At 42.8% G+C, this 21,339-nt stretch overlaps 1 protein-coding gene across 4 annotated transcripts in view; it reads left to right on the top strand.

Moving 5' to 3' along the window:
* Positions 1 to 2,446: 2,446 nt before the first annotated feature.
* Myom1 (myomesin 1) overlaps positions 2,447 to 21,339 on the top strand; it is a 112,154-nt gene continuing 93,261 nt past the window's right edge. For 2 of the 4 annotated variants that reach the window (XM_021186201.3, XM_029471248.2), the window contains exons 1-4: positions 2,447 to 2,599; positions 5,797 to 6,146; positions 18,885 to 19,022; positions 20,561 to 20,828. In XM_021186201.3, coding sequence (XP_021041860.1) covers positions 5,824 to 6,146; positions 18,885 to 19,022; positions 20,561 to 20,828 — 729 coding nt within the window. In that variant the 5' untranslated portion in view covers positions 2,447 to 2,599; positions 5,797 to 5,823. The remainder of the gene's footprint in view (positions 2,600 to 5,796; positions 6,147 to 18,884; positions 19,023 to 20,560; positions 20,829 to 21,339) is intronic. The other 2 variants (XM_029471249.2, XM_021186202.3) reach the window with 2 other exon arrangements.

Here is a 21,339-nt window from a genome sequence, read left to right as displayed (position 1 = left end):
GAATTCTTTTTTTTTTTTAACTTTTTATTAATTCTTTGTGAGTTTCACATCATGCGCCCCAGGCCCACTCATCTCCCCACTCCCTCATGTCTGCCCTTTGTCCTTGCAACCTCCCCCCTAACACACACACACACACCGCCGCCACCGCCACCAAACAACAACAACAACAACCAAACAAAGCATAGAAAACATCTCATGGTGGAAGCTGTAGTGTGTCCCACAGTAAGCCCCTCTGCCTACACATCTTTACTTGCAAATGTTCATTGCAATGAGTCCTTTATCTGATTCCAGATCTCTGGCTTCCAAGACACCATCAATGCTGGACCCTCATCAGGACTCCTCATGGTTACCCTGTTATTGCCCTGTGTCATGGAGATCTGCAGCTTTGGAACAGCGGGACTGGAAGCCCTTTCATGTGTCCCAACTGTTCACAGATGATGGAGATTTGGGGATGGACCAGTTCAGAGCCCTGGATCTGGGCCTGAGTGGTAGCTGAGCTGGTCAGTGCGATGGCTCTCCCTTATCCACACTGTTCCAGCTGGGCCACCCCAATGCCACCATTGGCAGAAGGCAGGGTCAGCCCTCCTGCTCTCATGCCCCTGGGACTGGCTAACCTGCACCCACACCTCCAGAGCCAGCTCCATTGTGATACCCAGTCCTGGTTCAGTGCCCATTACCCCACATGCTGCAGCCTGTGAATGGGAGGGTCAGCTCTCCCACACTCATACCCTGAGGCTGGCTCACCCATACCCCTGCCACCAGGACCAGCTCCACTGTGCTACCTGGGTCAGACACACAGACTGCTCTCCCAAGTGCTGCTGCTGGTGAGAGATGGGGCCAACTCTCCACATCACTGAAACTAGTGAGGGGCAGGGCTAGGATATCCTCGTGGTCCCAGGTCGCTGCCCCAAAAGGGGATATCCCCATGTTCGCTAGAGATAATATGAGTCATAGACTTTGACACCAATGCCCTGCTTCTGCATAGCCATGAACTGAGATGTGGTCCTCAGTGGCAGCTCTGGCTGGGACCTCACCAAGGTCTCAGGGGATGAGGCTAGCCACTCACATGAAGCTACTCCTCCTCAACGACCAGTCTCCAGTCCCATCTCTTCACAATGCCCAAGCTGCTCCATTTCTCTTTCTCTCCCATCTGACCACCACATACTCACACATTGTGGTGGCTCCAACTGCAGGTTGGTCATGCAGCTGGAGGGCCCCTGGGTGGCATCCTCCATCTTGTGCTAACATGGCAGTAAGCAGCGTGTCTCTGGTCTGCCTGCCTGTGCCATGTGCTGGAGGGTGAGTCTATCTGTCTTCTTTCTCCTGCGCTGTGCTGCCTGCATTTGAGTTGACTTGATTTTTATGAGTCCTAGGCATACAACATCTCTGGCCACCAAGCCAGGTATCAAGCTAGAATGAACAAAGGACTGCCATCTGCTCTGGCCCTGACCGAACACCACCACCACCAAGGTGTCTTTTTGTCTATTGCAAGGGGGTCTAAGTAGAATTCTTGAAGCAAATAGTTTCTGAAGTTTATAGATTATAATGGATTACTTTCTGTTTATTGTTAGTGTGTGTACTGTGTGTGTGTATATAAAAGAGGGAGGGAGGGAGGGAGGGAGGGAGGGAGGGAGGGAGGGAGGGAGGGCGAGCCACCAGTTTAGCTGAGATCCTCCTGCCTCTGTCTGTCATCTTGCTGTAGGACTCCTGGAATTACCGTTTCTATGGAGTCCTGGAATTACAGATGTGCACCACTGCTGCAGGTTCTTTTCACGAGGATTTTGGGATGGAGCCCATGTGTCAGGCTGGGCCACTTCTCCTTCATTACACCATTGGTTGGAAGCAAAGAATCAGGTAGTTAGGCTGAGCCTGCTCTTGCATGTGGAAGAATAAGATAACGAATTCCTTTTCTTAATTTTTTTTTCCTTTTTCTAATGAATGAGGAATTGGACAATTGCACCTGATGCTGCGATTCACTTTTCCTAAACAGAAAGGGACAGCGAGTGTCCCAAAGTGGACCGCCTCCGCACTAGCCTTTAGTTAGTCCCAGCTTTCTCTCCCATGTTGTCTTTCAACGCTGTGCTCCATGTGTCACAAACAGCGCACACAAAGCCGCGTCTTGGCGTTAAGATTCCATGAGGTCCATTTTGAGGATCGGATTCCTACACCTGTTTTTAGCTCTGAACACAAGCCCTGTATGTTTAAATACAAAGCAGTAAAGATATATTGGACACAGCCCGTAGAACCCTCTATTTAAATCGGCCCTCCATTTGGTTTAATCAGGCCTTACTCATTGAGCCATTAACCTAATCCCACTGCTTCTGCAGCTTCCTGCCATGCTCTGCTCTGGGTTTGGGACTCCCCTCCCCATGTGCTGCTATATTTATCTGCCTTCCTGGCCATAAAAGGCTGGCTGTGGGGCCCTGACATTCTGCTGCCTGACCACATGCATTATTTTTGAACTGGCCCCCAGAATCCAGCCTCTAGCCCTGCCTCTTAACTGTTTCTTGGATTCAGCCTAGGTGGGCCCTCATTCTCTCCTGCTCCTCGACTGCGACTGCAGCAGAGCAGTGGGCCGTAACCCCCACTCCAGAAACTGGTAAGTGACATGGAGGTGGCAAATGTACTCAGGAGTTTCAGTCTGCCTTCTCACCTCAGCAGGGGAGTGGCAGGGGAGCTCCTGGAAGGGGAGACGGGAGCAGTAAGGTACCTGCCTGGACTGGTGGCTGTTCTTGCCGTATCCTTTTGAAAACAAGAATATGCCTCTGTTTCTGGAACTGTAAGCTCACATTTGTCTCATATCCAATGCAAGTATTCTCTCAGGGAAAGGAGCAGTGAAGTATTTACAGAGCTCCTTGAGTGCAAATTAGGCTAGAAGGATACAAATTCTCTTCAGAGCCACTAATTCATGATCCGGTGACATAGCTCCAAGGGGAGAGAGGGATGGGGGAGGGAAGAAGCGAGAGGATGAACTCTGCCATGAGAGAGCAGTGTGGACGACCTCTCGAGAGCATTGTGATATTTCTGACTTGAAAATGACTGGGTAACACAGAGGTGGCAGACCTGGCACCGTGACCCTGAAGCGATTGCCTTCTGTAATTAATTTCCATCAGCTTTTGGCCTCTGCTGCCCGCATCAGAATATTACAGCACGGTTACAATTATGGAGCTAGTATTTCTTCTTAACTGTCCAGATTATTTTTAGAAATAAAAGTTAGTTTTCAGAAGCATAGAAGACAAAAAAAAAAAGTCTTTATTTCTAACAAATTCTGGCTGTTGTGTGTTGGGCTAAGCCTGGCTCACTTAAGAAAAGAAGGTGGCTGGCTATACTTTGGTTCAGCACTGGTGACTTAGCCTATGTACTATATAGTAGATATTAATAACAAGTATTCTTGGGACCGATAATGAAGAATGGAAAATGGAGTTGGGACAAGACACTTAAATCATCCGTTTTGTGAGAATGATAGCATTTTGAACCATCTGGGTAGCAATGTTAGTTTATAATATAACACAGCAAAGGAGCTTTTATTACTTGTAAGTCACTTTGATGACATCATTACAGAGACTTACCTAACACTTCATGACGATAATACAGTGTATTCTAACCCTTTTATACTATAAATGCCACCTAAAAGTTATCCATTAAGTATAGTTCTGCATATTTAGTAACAGAAAAGACAATCTATTTAAGGATTGAAGCACAGTTCCTTGCTAGTAGCTATTATTTTTCCTCTCTCTCTCTTAGAAAATGTCATGTAGACTGGTATTTCCCATGAGACTTCAGATACATATTTCAGGAGTGAAGTTTGTTGGCGTTTCTTCTCTAAAGAGAACACACTGACTTTTTAAACAGCTTAAATAAAACTTAGTTTTAAATATGACAAAAATTTAAAAGAATTTACTCCTCAGGAATTTTAAGCAAAACAAGGTTAGGAAAAGAAAAACCTTTGCTTGAAAACAATTTTGTTATATAGTTTTGAAAATAATAATGTTATACATGGAAGTTTGTTTTTTTTTTTTTTTAAACCTAGGAGAGGTGTCTATAAAATTATGACTTGCTCTCGTTTGCCATGTGGCTGGTAGTCTTTCAGTGAACACATGATTTACACATGAAGTAAATTCAAGGACTCTGTAAGCAAAGGCACTTCCTGCTAAGCCTGATGGCCTGAGTTCTGTCCCCAGAGCCCTCACGGAAGGAGAGAACGGGTGCTGAGAAGTTGTCCTCTGTGCTCCGTGTACATGCTGTGACACACATGCACCCCCCAGACGCACAAAATCAATTACCTGATAGATAGATATGAAATGCCAGAGCCACACCGAGGCCAGATTCTTTATATTCCTATATGGATTCTCCCATAGTTCTATACGGAATAAATACTGTTCTGCCTTTTTGTAATGCTGGCACAATTTGAAAGAACTCGCAGTTATAGAAATAATCAGACCGTGAGGTTCAGCTTTTCTGTGTGCAGTCACTCACATCCGTCTCCTGCTGCCTGGGAAAGGGTGGCACCGTGAGGTCTTAGCTGATCTGAGGCTTGCACAAACCAGGCTGGCCTCAAATTCACAGAGATCCACCTGTCTCTCTCTGCCTCCAGAGCGCTGGGATTGAAGGTGTGCACCACCGCCCAGAGAGCTTTCTGCTTTCCAGCTTCACCTATGTGCGGTTGACTCCAAGATCCAGATATCCATCCCGTACCTTGAACTTTAAAGTCACACATCTGCCTTCCCACGTAAAACCTCAGCTGGATAGAGTAGCAGGTTCCTCAGATGGAGAATATCTCAGGCTGGTTTTGAGTTTTTTTTTTTCCCATCCTAAGATGATATTTTCTTCTCTTCCTCATCTCCGATAATGGCAGCCTCAGTCTTCTAGCTAGCCAGGCACAAAGCCTTTCCTTCATGCTCCAGTCGGACCATCCGGTGAATAACGTTGGCTGTCTCTTCAGACTGTGCACGAATCTGAGCACTTTTATGCTCCTAATGCTGCCATTGTTATCATTCGCCGGGACTAGGGAAGTGACCTGTGATTTTCTCTGCTAGATCCATGAGAACAGAGTGTCCAGGACTAGACAGTTTAACCAACAGAATGCTATTCCCTTTTAGTTCTGGAGCCTGGAATTCAGAGGTCACGTATCGTCAGGTTTGGAGATATTATATGTCCTGAGTCCTGCCTTGGACCATTGGAGTAGGATTTTTTTTTTTTTTTTTCTGAGACAGGGTTTCTCTGTGTAGCCCTGGCTGTCCTGGAACTCACTTTGTAGACCAGGCTGGCTTCAAACTCAGAAATTCGCCTGCCTCTGCCTCCCAAGTGCTGAGATTAAAGGCGTGTACCACCACTGCTCAGCTTGGAGTAGGATTTTTGTTGCTTTTTTTTCTCCCCCCTGTCCTTGTGCTGGAATCACTTCAGGCTCCCAACAGGGTTCTCATTTTTTTCTTAAATGATTACCACATTATTCTCCCACCATTATTCTCCCATCATTCCACATTCCCCTAAACGAAGCACACAACAGAACAGAACACCAGAAAATTAGAAACAGGCTTCACGAGAGTGTTTGGGAGAAAAGCCCAATAGCCAGAGAGTTGACTCTGTTCGACCGCCCAGGACAAGAAAGAAAGGCATGCCTCATGATGGGGGTGCAGTGTGTGGGCCTCCGAAGAGGGGGATTGTGGGTACTCTGTTAAGCAGGGCCTACATCCTTTCCCAGTCACTTCTCACAACTCTTGCAGTCTGCATTTTTTCTACATTGGTGGAGAGGAGTTGTTCTTTGGGTTCATTCAGTAAAGAGCTGTTTCCTTGCAGGTCTTCTCGTCCCCTGGAGGGCCCAGGATGTCTTTGCCCTTTTATCAGCGGTCCCATCAGCACTATGATCTCAGTTACCGGAACAAGGACCTTCGCACCACCATGAGCCACTACCAACAGGAGAAGAAGCGCTCTGCTGTCTACACCCATGGCTCCACTGCCTACAGCAGCCGCTCCTCGGCAGCACGCCGCCAGGAGGCAGAGGCCTTCAGTCAAGCATCAGCCACCTCCTACCAGCAGCAGGCCTCACAGGCCTACAGTCTTGGAGCATCATCATCATCCTGGCATTCTCAAGGGTCTGAAGTCAGCCGGAAGACAGCCTCTGCATATGATTACGGCTATTCCCACGGGTATGTCAGGAGCAGCCCTCCAACCTTGGGCACATGCTCTAAATAATCAGGTTTCCTGTCTTCTTAAATATTACAACCCTGTTTTAATAGTGTGTGTTGGGGTGAGGTGGGGGGACCTGATCACTGTGTCTTACCTTCCCCCTCTATGGTCTGTTTGACATCCACAGAGTTTCAGAGTCTCACTGGAGTGTCTTGCTCGACTCATCCGCTATGGTGATATTTCTTAAAAGCAGAAAATTTTGGTTTCTACTCTGACAGCGACAGAGGCAGAAAACATTTTGACATTTAGCAGGTTTCCTGGCTCTCATAGTGTTTCTGCTTAGATTAAAAGCCAATACAGAATTTCAAATTCACAGGTCCTAGGGAAATTAAACTGTAGCAGAGACACAGGAAAATTTCAAGATCCGAAAACCAATACTCAAAATTCTGAGCTATTACTCAAGCAACAAACATTTTCTTTACCTGGAATATTTTATACAGAAGCATGGCTTTCTCTCAGTGAGCCTAAGAATAGTAGGAACAAGCAAACAGTGCGCCAAGTTAGATTCTTGACCAAACGCAATGAAGGGAGACCATACTCCCAAACAGGAAAGCTATGTTAGGATGCTAGGGAGAGCAAAGCTTAGATGAAGGTTTGTTCTGCAAAGCGAACCCGGACTCTCCTCTCCTTGGGAACAAGAAAGTTAACATAAATGTGAACTATTATATCTAGAGATTTCCCGTTTAGATCTCTTTGCTGGAGTGGGAGTAAAAGCTGCTTTTCTAACTGAGGTCTTTCTTTTGTGGGAGAGCAGGAAGTTTCCGTCTTTTAAGAGTTTTAATTTAAGCATATGTGTGTGTGCCTGCCGAGTTTGTGTGTACCATGGGTGTGCAGGTTTCCACAGAGCTCAGAAGAGGGTCTCAGAGCCCCTGGAACTGGAATCTTAGGTGGTGGCTGTGAGCCGCAGAGAATGAGTGTTGGGAACAGAACCTGAATCCTGTGAAGGAGATCAGTGTTCTTGATTGCTCAGCCAACTCTGCAGTCCCAGGACATTCCATTCTTAGCATTACCAAAGTTCCCTAGAGGAACAGAACTGGTAGAATGAACACATGCACACACACACACACACACACACACACACACACACACACACACACACACACACAGGATTTATTAGAGTGGTTTGTAGGCTGTGGTCCAGCCAGTCTAACAATAGCTGTCTATCAACAGAAGGTCCACGAATCCAGTAGTTGTTCAGTCTATGAGGCTGGATGTTTCAGCTGGTTTTCAGTACACACCCAAATCCTGATGAAGCAGGCTCTAATGCCAGTGTAAGAATGGACTTGCCAGGAATCGTGAGGGCAAGCAGGCAAGGACCAGACACTGCCTTCTTCTACGTCCTTGTCCTTTCCGTAGGCTACCAGCAGAAGGTGTGGCCCAGATTAAAGGTGGAGCCGCTCATCTCTGAGGTCTCCCCACTTCAGAAGATCCATGGGAAGAATGGGTTTTGCCATTTCAAATGATTTCACTAAGAAAAAAAAAATCCCTCACAGATATACCCGACCACTTGGATTTTGGTGAATTCCGGATGAATTAAAGTTGACAACCAGGAATAGCTACCACAAGTCCACCTGCTGTCAACTTGACCCATAATCATATCTTCTTATGTCATACTAATTTCCAAATGAAAATAATTAGGGATAATTATAGATAACATAACTATTCCACATATAGTTTCAAATGCATTATATATTTATCCATGTCAATATTATGTCTAACATGATATAACTATCCATCAAGCAACTGAAACGCATTATAAATTTCAGAATAGGTGACAGTGTACCTTGAGGGACATTCTTTTAGTATCTCAAACCTAAATATGATAACCACTAATTTTCTCTTAATTGATGTTGTACTTAAACATTTATCATTACATGTTAAGAAACTTGAGGAAAGAAGATACAAATATCTGTATAAACACTTTCTTAACAAATATTACGGAAACAACCTTGTCAATTATAATCTTTGTTTCTGCAACTGATCACATAGCCTTAGCTGGTATATATAGCTACCTTCCTCCATCATCCATTCTGTGTTTCCTCCACCCCCAGCGAGCACCTCAACAGGCTTCAAAACAGTCCTAAACAGAAAACTCATTGATTATTTTGGATATCAAAAAAGAAGTGTTGGACAGAGTCTTCAGTCACTCAAAGAAAGAGGTTGAGGTAACATGGAGGCACAATGGAGGCTTGCCTGGGAGAAGCTCCATAATTCTGCAGTTGCTTTATCTGGGTTTGCTTGGCCTGCCCAGTGTGTTGGGTTGATGTTTGTTTCCTCAGTCTGAGGTAATTTTTATTTCACCACTCTTAAGAATAAAACATTTTATGGAAACTAAAGAAAATACATGTAAGATATATGCAATTTTTAATTAAGTCTATTTATAGTCTACAGAAAAATTGCTGATCTTTAAAACATTTCTGAGCTGTGTGGCTATGATCACCTGCTACCTCTAATCCTCTTCTCCAGTGTATTGGGCTTAGGTGGCATTTTCTATAATAAACGTAGTATCTTGCTGGGCAGTGGTGGCCCACGCCTTTAATCCCAGCGCTTGGGAGGCAGAAGCAGGCGAATTTCTGAGTTCAAGGCCAGCCTGGTCTACAGAGTGAGTTCCAGGACAGCCAGGGCTACACAGAGAAACCCTGTCTTGCAATAAATAAATAAACGTAGTATCTAAGTCTTCTAAAATTTAAGTATAAAATACATGTCAAAGCAACTGGAAAAAGTCTGTCTCTCTGGGCATACAGAAGGTTCCTGGAGAAATAATGTGTTGGTCTGTGTGAATCAATGTGGAGAAGGCAGGGACTCTTAACTCCCTGACCTACAGCTGTCCTGACAGGGACAATGACCTCGAGGAAGCTTCTGACAGGTTCAGTAACAGAGCCTGAGTCTTCTGGGGTGTACCTGGAACATCCGATAGCAACGTTCTGGTTTCCACTCAGACTGGAACAGGATCATTTGCATATCACTTTCATAGGTCATATTCACAAGGACCTCCTGTTGGCTATAAGAATGGAAATATTGTCGCCGAGGAGAATCTATTTCTTTTAGCACTTACTTCAAATGAATCACCTTCCAAAGGAAAGTCAGGAGGGATTAACACCGTGTGTGTGTGTGTGTGTGTGTGTGTGTGTGTGTGTGTGTGTGTGAGCATCGGTTTGTTCTCTTGAGCAGCATTCTTTTGAGAATGTTCCATAGCTATATTCAAGAACTTCATTTAGGGAAGCAGCTATCTCACAGTGAGGAGGGTTAGATGTTAAATATCCATTTTCCTGGAGTGCCTGCCCAGAAGATGGTATTGTTAGCTAATTACTTGTGTATTTATTTCATTTTCCCAACATGGAAGAATTGATAAAGTGTTCTACATTTATATTTTTAAATGATTTTTATTTCTTTAGCTCCATGGTAAACGTTTATGTTCAAACCACTTTAATCTGACATGCTTTATTTAAACTCTGCACACTATCCCTATTTACCTATAATCTGATAAGTCATCTCTAGGACTAGTAATGGGTCTGGCTTTTTGGAGAGATTGGGGATCTTGCTAGGTAACCTTAGACAAACTTTATAAAGGAAAAACCATGAGCGCTTCCCCACATTCTATCCCACGCCTTGTTCCACTGTGTATGTAGGTTGGTGTTCATCAACAGCGCGCTGTATTCAAACATGATTGAGTTCAGGATTCTTGGTGGGAGCAGGATGAGCTAGAAACAGTGCATATTGGGAGAAAAAAATGCCAATGCTGTCTTTTTCTTCATATCTATCAGTGTAAGAAAGAACGCTGACCTAACCTAGAGGCAGCCCAGTCTCTCTTCATGAGAACTAGGAATAGAGATGCAGGCTCAATAGCTCTGTCATTTCTCTAGGTTGCTTTAAGTTTATTCTAAATGGAAAGATTCTTCCTGCTAAGTGAAATATCTCTGGATTGTGAACCATGTTGCTAATGAAGACCCTTTGTATTGGAGAAGCATCTCTCTGCAGTGGATGTAAGCACTAGGCTAGCTCTATTTTTAGCCTCTACTTTGTGGTTAGATGTCCTATGCTAATGTGGCAAGTATGGAGGTTTAGATATGCTCAGGGCTTGGCTGACCTTAGTGAATCTTATTTGGAGTCAGTGTGGTTGTCCTGCTGAGTGGTTGCTATGTTATAAAAACACATTAAATGCTTTTAATTCATGGTTACATTGAGGAGAAAAGACTCCCCTCTCCCCCAAATGGCACAAATCTTGTCAGAATGGCATTTGATGTTTTATATAACAGTGGTATCAACAGTATGTGTCATCAATGAGGAATGCGAGGGTTCTGTGTGTGCACATATGTGTGCATGCATGTACGGAGGTCAATGTCAGGTGCCCTTCTCCATCACACTCCACATTTTTGAGTCAGGCAATCTCACTGACCCAGGATCTTTAGAATTCAGCTGAATTAGCTGGGTTGCAAGACCCTGGGATCCTCTCATGTCCGTCTCCCAGTGTTGAAGTTACAGGTGTACGTTATCACATTGAGCTTTTCCATGGGTGTTGGGATCCCCAAGCTTAGAGCAGGCTTTACCTCTGAGCCACATTCCAGCCCATGTTCTGTAACACTGGCTGTTCTACTTTTGTTCTATTTTTCCTCTGATCCTCAACTATATAGGAAGAAATATGATATCATTATGTTGATACTTAAATACCGGAAGAGGGCTGGCAATATGGCTCTTTGAGTAAAGGTGCTTTTGCCAAACCTGTTGACCTGAGTTCAGTTCCTGTGCCTGGGGTGAAATGTTAGGCCTGTCAGCATCATCCTGCTGACCAGACAGTGGGAAAGCCTGAGGAGCTGTTTCAGCAGGCTTGGCCTTTCCCAGCACTCTCTGGGAACTAAATTTGATGTCACATCTAGTCAACTACAGCACCATCTACACTGTGAGTGGAATGTGTCAATGTGCCTTATACAAGGACAGAACAATTCAGGGTAAAAGAGGCAGCCTTAGACACACAAGGCATCTTTATTCTGTTGTTAAGTGTCTGCCCATTGCTGGCATAAAATGGATCATGCTGGGTGTGGTGGCGCACATCTTTGACCCCAGCACTCAGGAGGCAAAAGCAGGTGGACATCCGAGTTAGAGGCCAGCCTCGTCCACAGAGTGAGTTCCAGGAGAACCAGGACTATTCAGAGAAGCCCTGTCTCAAACAAAACTCAAAACAAACATCAAACAAAAAGCACCATTAGAGGACCAGTGAGACTAGATGCTTGGTAATTACAGGTGCATACTGCTGGAGACCAAGGAAAAGTAGAAAGAGTGAGGTGTTGGGTATGATGTCAACTATAGAGTCTTCACATAGAGTCTTAGACTTCATAGGTTGAGAAAGTTCCTTTCTTGTCCTATTTTGTTGAGAGATATTTTAAAATATTCTCCCTTTTCTGTTCTGTGTGCTTAAGTCTATATATGTGTGCTACATGAATGTGGGAGCCTGAGGAGGACAAAGGATTCTCTGGGAAGGGAGCTAAAAGACATTTGTTAACTGCCATGCAGGTTCAGGAAACTGAACCTTGGTCCCCTGCATGAATAAACATGTTCTGAACCATTGAACCATCTCTCCAGCCCCTGATAAGAGATTGTGTCAAATCTTTTTTACACCTATTTTAGATGATAATGTGAGTTTTATTTTTATTCTATTGAAGTAAATCAACTTGGACAGACAGGGAATTACCTCCATCTGGTTTTATATCCTATTATACTTATTTTTAATGACTGGGGTTGGAGCAAACATCTCTTTTGTTTGTTTGTTTGTTTGTTTGTTTGTTTTTGGACACAGGGTATTACTTTGCCTTGGCTGACCTGAAGCTCACTAGACCAGGCTTCCAAGTCATAGAACTCTGCCTCTGCCTCTTGAGCACTGTGATCACAGGTATATGCCACCTTGCCTGGCACCTATTAGACTCAGGGTTTTTATTTTTTTTGTTTTTATTTATGGTTATGTGTGTGAGAGACTGCTTCTTTTTAATGTGTTCCCTGTGCATGTCTGGTACCCAGGGAAGCCAGAAGAACATGTTGGACACCCTAGAACTGAAGTTAGGGTGGTGAGCCACCATGTTGGACACCCAAGAACTGGAGTTACAGAGGGTTGTGAGCCAACATGTTGGATACCCTAGAACTGGAGTTACAGAGGGTTGTGGGCCACCATGTTGGATACCCTAGAACTGGAGTTACAGAGGGTTGTGAGCCACCATGTTGGACACCCTAGAACTGGAGTTACAGAGGGTTGTGAGCCACCATGTTGGACACCCTAGAACTGGAGTTACAGAGGGTTGTGGGCCACCATGTTGGACACCCTAGAACTGGAGTTACAGAGGGTTGTGAGCCAACATGTTGGATACCCTAGAACTGGAGTTACAGAGGGTTGTGAGCCAACATGTTAGGGCTGGGAATTGAACCTGGGTCCTCTACCAGAGTAGCCTGTGCCCTTAACCACTGTGCTCTCTTTCTAGCCCAAGATAACGTTTTTTAATGCCTTGTGAGCTTGTTTATACTTCTATACAAAAATAACACTGGGCTGTAGCCCTGTCTGGGTGTCTTGATCAGAAAACACAGACTTTACAGGATGAATTGCACAGTGTTATTTAAAAATATTCTTAAAAATATGAAAATAATTATTATCACTTATTTATTTATTTATTTATTTATTTATTTATTTATTTATGTAAGTACACTGTAGCTGTCTTCAGACACTCCAGAAGAGGGCATCAGATCTTGTTACAGATGGTTGTGACCTGGTTGCTGGGATTTGAACTCAGGACCTTCAGAAGAGTCGAGCCATCTTTTCAGCCCTATCGTCTCTTCTTTACATGTTTGATATAATTTATCAGTAAATACCACTCAGGTGTCTGCATTTTCTTGTGAGCATATCTTAGATTATTAATTCAATTTCTTGACTTTGATCACTCAGAGTTTTACATTTCTTTGTGAGATGGTTTCAGTCATTTTGGTCTTTATAGGAATTGTTCCACTGCATCTCAGTTGTCTAGTGTGTGAACACAGACCAGATGCATCTGTATACGTTCCTGTGATTCTCCTTAGCTTTTTAGGGCTGGTTAGGATGTTTCTGCTTTCATTCTTGGTTTTAATTGCTTTTTTTTTTTCTTTTCCTGATTAAACTACTAAAATTTTTTCAGAGTTTCCTTTGGGAGCAGTCTTCATTGACATGATCCATTATATATAATATTTATATAAATATATAATATGTACAAAATATATATGATATATATTTCTTTTCTATTTCCTATTTCATTGCTTCTTCTCTAACTTTATTATGCCACCCTTTCTTTTATGCTTATTTTAATCAGCTTATGATAGCATGTGTGTGTTTAGGTGTTACATAGCTGAACAGAGTCTTTTTGTTTTAGGGAAGCTTTTCCTCCAAGCTATATCCTCTAGCTATCTTTAATTTTACCTTTTGTTTTGAGGTAGGGGTCACTAACTGGCCTAGGCAGGCCTTAAACCTGTGATCCTCCTGCTTCGGCCTTCCCACAAGTTATATTCTAACCTCCATACAACACAATATGTAATTGTATACAAGTTTCTAAAAGAAATTTTTTTTTAAAGATTTTATGTATGTGAGTACACTGCCACTGTCTTCAGACACACCAGAAGAGGGCATCGTATCCCATTATAGATGATTGTGAGCCACCATGTGGTGGCTGGGGATTGAACTCAAGACTGGAAGAGCAGTCAGTGCTCTTGCCACCATTTATTTATCTTTACGAAGTACCACTTCTCCATGTAATATAGTCCTTAGACTTGCTTTAGAGCTGAGTCTTGATGATCTGTTGTGCTTTATATCGTTGCCTTTTAAACAGAGGGGAGGATGAACAACTAACCCCAGTACTGGGAATCCTGTCTCTGCACTGGTCGTGTGTGTGTGTGTGTGTGTGTGTGTGTGTGTGTGTGTGTGTGTGAGAGAGAGAGAGAGAGAGAGAGAGAGATAGAGAATATGTATGTGTATTGTGTGAGTGTGTGCATATGTGTAAGTGTGTGTGCATGGATGTGTATGCATATGTGTATGTGTATGTATAGTGTGTCAGGGGTAGCACAAGTGCACATATGTGTGTGTGAGTTGGAGGCAAATGTCTGTTTCTAGTGTTCCTCTCAGGTGCTATCTACCTTCTTTTGAGACAGACTATCGCCTTGGCTTGAAGCTTATCAAGTAGTTTCTGTTGACTGGCCTGTGAGCTTTAGGGTCCTGTCTCTTCCCCTCAAGGACTGGGATTAGAAATCTACATTGTTGCACTTAACTTTTTAACATGGGTTTGGGAGATTGAATGCAGGGCCTCACGCTGGCATGGCAAGTACTTTATCAACTGAACCATCTCCTAGGTGCCTGCGCATTGCTCTCTTAAAAGAGCTTTTCAGCTATTAAAACTCACAGTCAGGGGCTGATCATGGGAGTAGCAATTTGATTTCACATCAGTCAGGAGGCCTTGACTGAACGTCAGGTAGAGAATCAGTGCTGAGGATCCGGAAGTTGTTGAGATCGCTCTTCAGTGGGTAAGACAGAGAAGCTGGCAGTGCAGTACAGTCTTGAGCATGTAAGGATGAACGGCCCTGAGTCCCAAGCAAAGCCAGCAGAGGTAGCCCACACCTCACTGTTTGTCTTGACAGAGGATTTTTTTTTTTTTCAAAAAGTACAAGATCATTTAGCATTCCCATACCCATCTATTTCAGGAAACCAGGGCAATTTTCACAAGTCATGGGATAATTAAACATAATTTTAAGTGACTACATCTTAATTTATATTAAGTTTAATGATTATCTTATCTAATTCACCTGTCTCTGCCTCCCAAGCGCTGGGATTAAAGGTGTGCACCACTACTGCCCGGCCTAAATGTAGACTTATTAACAGAGCATATGACATAGTAATATCCATATGCAAAAAGATAAACCTAGACATAGCCACAGAGATGCTCGGGAACACACTCAGTGTGATTTATTTGATTAATTAACTTTCAGGAACCCAGAAAACTGCATGATCTGAGTCAGTATTAAAGAATAATCAACACAACTTTAATAGATTTAATAAATTACCTACCCAGCTTTATATGTGTCAGCTTTCCTATCTACTCAGAAACTGAGAGACAAGGGTCCTTACCAAAAATTAGATATTACTAAAGTCCCAAGAAATTAATAAACCCACATCTAGGTTTTTAGAATCAAAGAAGTTTAAAGTCTATACACTTTACTCTTCCAGAGTCACTTTCCAGCTTAAGATTTGGTGGATAAAATGTTAGACTTTGGTTTCATGGATCACGTCGAAATAGACTGCGATTCTTTTCAAATAATTGCACTGATTATTACATGGTTCTTCAAAAACGTGTTCCTAATTTAGTTTGTTTTTGTTTTGTTTTGTTTTTTGTTTTCGAGACAGGGTTCCTGGCTATCCTGGAACTCACACTGTAGACCAGGCTGGCCTCAGAAATCCACCTGCTTTTGCCTGCCAAGTGCTGGGATTAAAGGCGTGCACCACCACTGCCTGGCTCCTAATTTAGTTTTGTTTTCTGGTTTCAGTAGATAATTTGGAAGCTGAACATAGTTGCATGCACCTGTAATCTCAAATATTTGGGAGGAAGAAATAGGAGGACCACCATGATATTGGGCCAACCTGAGCTATCTATCAGGACCCTATCTCAGTCAATCAATTAGTAGATAACTTGACATTATGTTATCTATTCAAATGGTTATTTAGTATCTATTTCACACACTTTGTAAGAAATAATATCTTAGCTAGTTGTCATAGCACACACCTTTATTACAGTACTCAGAATGCAAAGGCAGGTGGATCTCTGAGTTCTGGGCTAGCCTGGTTTACAAGGTGTGTTCCAGGACAGCCAGGGATACATAGTGAGACCTTGTCTCAGATTTTCAAAGAAAGAAACAATGAGTTGAATAAGATTTAGAAAGGATAAAAATGTAGCAATCTTGCATTTTCTACATTATATTGTATAATTCCAGATAAAATATTAAATGGGAGCTAATGCTATTGGCACATATCTTTAGCATCTAATATAACTACTAAAACTTAGCTACTATGATTCACCTGTGAGAATAGGATCATCTTATTTGGGGTATGTCCTGTATAATAAGTTCGGTTCATATTTGTCTTCCAGGAAAAAGGAACAAACAAAAATAATGGGGCATCCTAACTTCTATTGCAATCAAACATTGAAAAATGAGTTTGCAAAAATTTGTTCATAGAAACAATAATGAAAAATAGAGTAAAAATAGAAGTGTAATGAGAAAATTCTACTGTTCTCAAGGAAATCCGCAGTATCCTTGATATCATGGTTTGTTTTATCATGGTTTGTTTTATCATGGTTTGTTTTGTCTGGCGACTAAGAGGCAGAAGCAGATCCCACGTTAAACTTAGGCCTGTATAAGCACAGGCTGTACTGTGTGACCTGGGGAATAAAATGCGTTCCTTTTGCTGGAACAGTCAGCCAGGGACAGATTTCACTCTGGCTTTCAATTGGTAAGCAATCCACAAGCTCTACTTCAAGGCTCTAACCTTTAGCTTTAAAAACCGTTCCCTTAGAAATAAGCCTAGCTATCACCCTGAGTCGCAGAGTCGGGGAGGACCACCTGTGTGTGTGACACTTCCACGTGATCTCACTAGGGGGTCAATGACAGTCGCCCACCCTGCGCACACATACTCATTCATGGGTTTGTGCTTAGGGTCAGCTCAGAAACTGGGCCCCTGGGCACTGTGTGAATCCTTGATCCTTATAGTTTTGTATGGTGCTATATGCTTTCTGTGTTATCCATTTTATACTGTGTGCATGTTTGGCCTGTGTTCCTGCGTTTGATATAGGTAATCCTTTTTGCTTTTATAAATGTTAAAAACAATTATTTATTCTTTGTGCACTCGAGTGCGTGTGTGCGTGTGCGTGAGTGTGTGTGTGTGTGTGTGTGTGTGTGTATGTGTGTGTGTGTGTGTGTGTGAGTGCCTCCATAAGTCTAAGTGAACCATTTGTACACAAGTGCTCTCAAAGGCCAGAGGGCATTAGATCTCCTGAACTAGAGGGGCAAATGGTAGTGAGCCACCATAGAGCAGTAAGTGCCTGGTCATTCTCTCCCTCCCTCGTTACCCTCCCCTTTCATTTTTCAAGATAGGGTTTCTCTGAGTAGCCCTGGCTGTCCTTGTACTACCTCTGTAGAACAGACTGGTCTCAAACTCAGAGATTCTCCTGCCTCTGCCTTCTGAGTGCTGAGATTAAAGGCCGCCACCACCACCTGGCTTGCAGTAGGTGCTCTTAATGGCTCAGCCTTCTCTTCAGCGTCTTCAAACATTTTCTAAACATTAGGCAATGGCCTAAGCTTGAATAATTTTTACTGGGCAGCTGGATATTTCCTGAGAGGTAAACACTCACAGGCTTCTCCTTCCATTCAAGAATTCTCCAGACCAGGAGCTTTAAAATTTTTATTTTCTTTTAGAGTTGAAGTCCACAGGAGAAAACCACGTGTCGAGCATCCCCACACAACCCCCTGTCATTGACATCCTTCATCCCCGTAGTCAACAGGGGGTGTTCAGTCTTTAATTTACACATTGTCTCTGGGATCTGTGTACTTGAGTTCATCAAATTGTCTGTATGTTTATACATATATAAACACATTTTTATTTAATTCAACAACTGAGTAAGCTAAGGCCATATTTTCTATTTGGTTTCTGTTGTTTCCCATTTCCCTAGTGAAGTTTTTCATTTATTCAAGCATGAACTTCCTCCTTACATACATTTGCCTCCGTGTGCACAATCCAATAGAACTGACCCCAGGTTTATCATCAAACTTTATCACTCAACACCAAGTGTCACGTAATGAGACTTAGCTGATGAAGTCAGGCTCCCCTCACCTGCTGGGATCTGCCTGAAGTAAGTCTGCGAAGCTCTCACAGTGAGAGCATGGGGGTCTGGATCAGTTAGCTCAGACCCCGTGTGGGGAATTGTCCATTTCCCATTATATTCTAAGAGGACTTGAGTATAGAATGCATCAAAGCCATTCTTATGCTTGCCTATATGCTCAAGGCCCTGGGTTTGATCCCTAACAATGCAAAAAGAAACACATTTATATAGACTGCCTAAATGTCTTTTTAAAAAAATACTTATGTTTATGATATTTGAAAAAATATCATGGACCCTTTATATTTCACATATATGTACATATATGTGTATAGTTTTTAAAAATTATTTATTTATTCACTTTGTATTCCAATATCAATCGCCCTTCTTCTCCCAGTACCCCCTCATACAGATCCTTCCCCACTGCTCCCTCCACCTTCTTTGAAAAGAGGGAATGTCCCTCTGAGTATTACCCCCTGCCCCCTCAACCCCCCTCCCCCCAGCACATCATATTACCGCAGACTGCCTAAATTTCAAACACTATCTTAACCCAAAAGGCTATTTGAAAATATCAGCATCTCTTTTCCCTTGAGATTTTGAGGGAAAAAGCCATGAAATCTCTATTGCCGATCTTCCTGAGTGTCTGTCTAGAGTCCGTTTACATAGCTGTAATCCTTCCAACTTTCATTTACTTCTAACTGGAAAAGATAATAATGTCAGAGACCCAATGTTCTGGGGAAGTCCCCTAGGTTGTGACTCTTACCCCCTGCTTTGTCAACCCTTGGGATATCTTAAATGCAGTTTGTATTCTATCTAATGTTAGATATCTTATTTCAGACTTACAGATTCCAGTCTATTAGAAGATTATTCATCCAAGTTGAGCCCCCAAACAAAGAGAGCCAAGCGGAGCCTTCTGTCTGGAGAGGAGACTGGAAGCTTGCCAGGCAACTACCTAGTGCCTATCTACTCTGGACGGTGTGTGCACTTTCTCTTCCTGCATGTAGTTCTGATAAGCGAGGAGGCAATAATAGCCAACCTTTATTGAGGACTCACTATATACTAGAGCCCACACTGAGGAAGATGGGCTAAGTGAAATCAAGGCATTGCATTCTCAGATGCTTTTGTCATAGGCTACACGACAGCAGAGAGCAGTTAGGACATACATATACATAGGATACATGACAGCAGAGAGAAGTTAGGACATACATATACATAGGATACACGACAGCAGAGAGCAGTTAGGACATACATGTACATATACATAGGATACATGACAACAGAGAGTGGTTAGGACGTAACGTTGTTTATCTGGCCAGTTGACATGGGAAGTAGAGCCTTAGGTATGAGTGATTAAATACTATTTAAAACTAATTCATATAAAGTAAAAGAGATTCAAAGCTATAAAGTATAAAGAAGGGCGAAGGGAGGAGAGTAAGAAAAGGAGCTAGAGGGACGAATATGATCAAAATGCATACAATGTATAGTGTATGAATACAATGTCAAAACCAAATTACTTTGCAGAATGAGTATACACTGATAATAAATTTTAAAGTTATGTATGTTAAAATCCCAAACTATACAATGTCCCAGAGAGACCTACTATGCACCAGAGTCTTGTGTGGATTAGGACATGTTTACATACAAGGCCCCTGGGCTGTGCACTGCAGCCTAGTGCACACAGTTAGATTTCAGACTTCAGACATCTTGTCTCTATTTCATTGGACGCGGTCATCTTTTCTGGGAAAAAAATGTATAACTTCATCTTTTATTATAAATACACTGAGTTGACCAGCGACACTCCTCAGGCAATTCACTTAGCTTCTTTAAGTCTTGCTACCATGTATGTGAAGTAACAGTGATGGTGTTTCCCTTGTGGGCTTTTGTTTGGATGGAACGAAGTATCATCTGAAAGGTACCAGAGCCAGGATAGGAATCTTACTCTTGTCATTTTTAAAAAAGAATTATTTATTTTATGTAAATGAGTACACTATAGCTGTCTTCAAACACACCAGAAGAGGGCATTGGATCACATTACAGATGGTTGTGAGCCACTATGTGGTTGATGGGAATTGAACTCAGGACCTCTGGAAGAGCAGTCAGTGTTCCTAACCTCTGAGCCATCTCTCCAGCCCACTCTTGTCATTCTTAATGTTAAAGGAAGACACGTTCTTCTATAATAAAGAACTCTGATTTACTAGGATGTTATAAATATTTTTTTGTGTTGTTTTATGTGTATGAATCTTTTGCTTGCTTGTATGTAAGTGCATCACCTTCATGCCTTGCTCATGGAGGCCAGGAGAGGGCAGTGGCCCCCTAGGGAACTGGAGCTACAGAAGGGTGTGAGTCGACACCTGGAAGCTGGGAACTGAACCAGGGCCCTCTGCGCATGCTCTTAACTGCTGCGCCATCATTCCAGGGTTATCTCTGGGCATGGGAGCCCCTGCCTGGGCTCAGTGAAGCTGGGTAATCTTGTCGTTGTCACACCATTTCTACATTCAGCTCCACTGTTTCAGGCAAGTGCACATCGGTGGGATCAGAGACTCGGAAGAAGAAAGAATTAAAGAGGCCGCTGCTTATATCGCTCAGAAGACTCTCCTTGCGAGTGAGGAAGCTATTGCGGCCTCCAAACAGACCACAGCCTCCAAACAGTCGACAGCTTCCAAACAGTCCACAACCTCCAAACAGACCACATCCACCCTTCAACGAGAGGAAACGTTTGAAAAGAAGTCGAGGAACATTGCAATTCGAGAAAAGGCGGAAGAGCTGTCACTGAAGAAAACAGTAAGGAGCTAATTTCAGGCTATTTAGACGAGGGGAAATGTGTTTCATGGGCTGTGTGTGAGCACATGTGTATAAATGGACAAGTTTGTCTCAAGGGCAGAACTATGTGGTACTGGGAAACAAAGCTAACAGAAACAAGGAGAAAAGACGTTGGACGTAGGTCAAACAAAAGCAAGCTTTGGAACCCCAAACTTCATGGCATTTCAGATCTGAAAGATTTAAGTATGTTTCCGAAGCCACTCTAGAAATCCACCCTAGGGACATTGCTCAATCTTAGGGTTTTAAATAACCAAACCCATTTTTAAAATCAAAAATTGTTTTACCCGACTGTAAAAATAAGTATCAAAATATAAAAATTAGCTCTGAGAGTGTAGTAAATTGATACTGCTTGCATAACGCCTAAAGCCACAGGTTGAATTCCCACCAAGCCATGAACTCGGACATGATAACGGGTGACTGTAATTCTTGAACTTAAGATGTAAAATCATAAAGATCAGAAATTTAAGTCATT

The sequence above is a fragment of the Mus caroli genome, unplaced genomic scaffold (assembly GCF_978045245.1).
Source record: "Mus caroli unplaced genomic scaffold, Mus_caroli_1 scaffold_18, whole genome shotgun sequence".
Lineage (NCBI taxonomy): Eukaryota > Metazoa > Chordata > Mammalia > Rodentia > Muridae > Mus > Mus caroli.
This window is presented reverse-complemented; position numbering and strand designations above follow the sequence as displayed.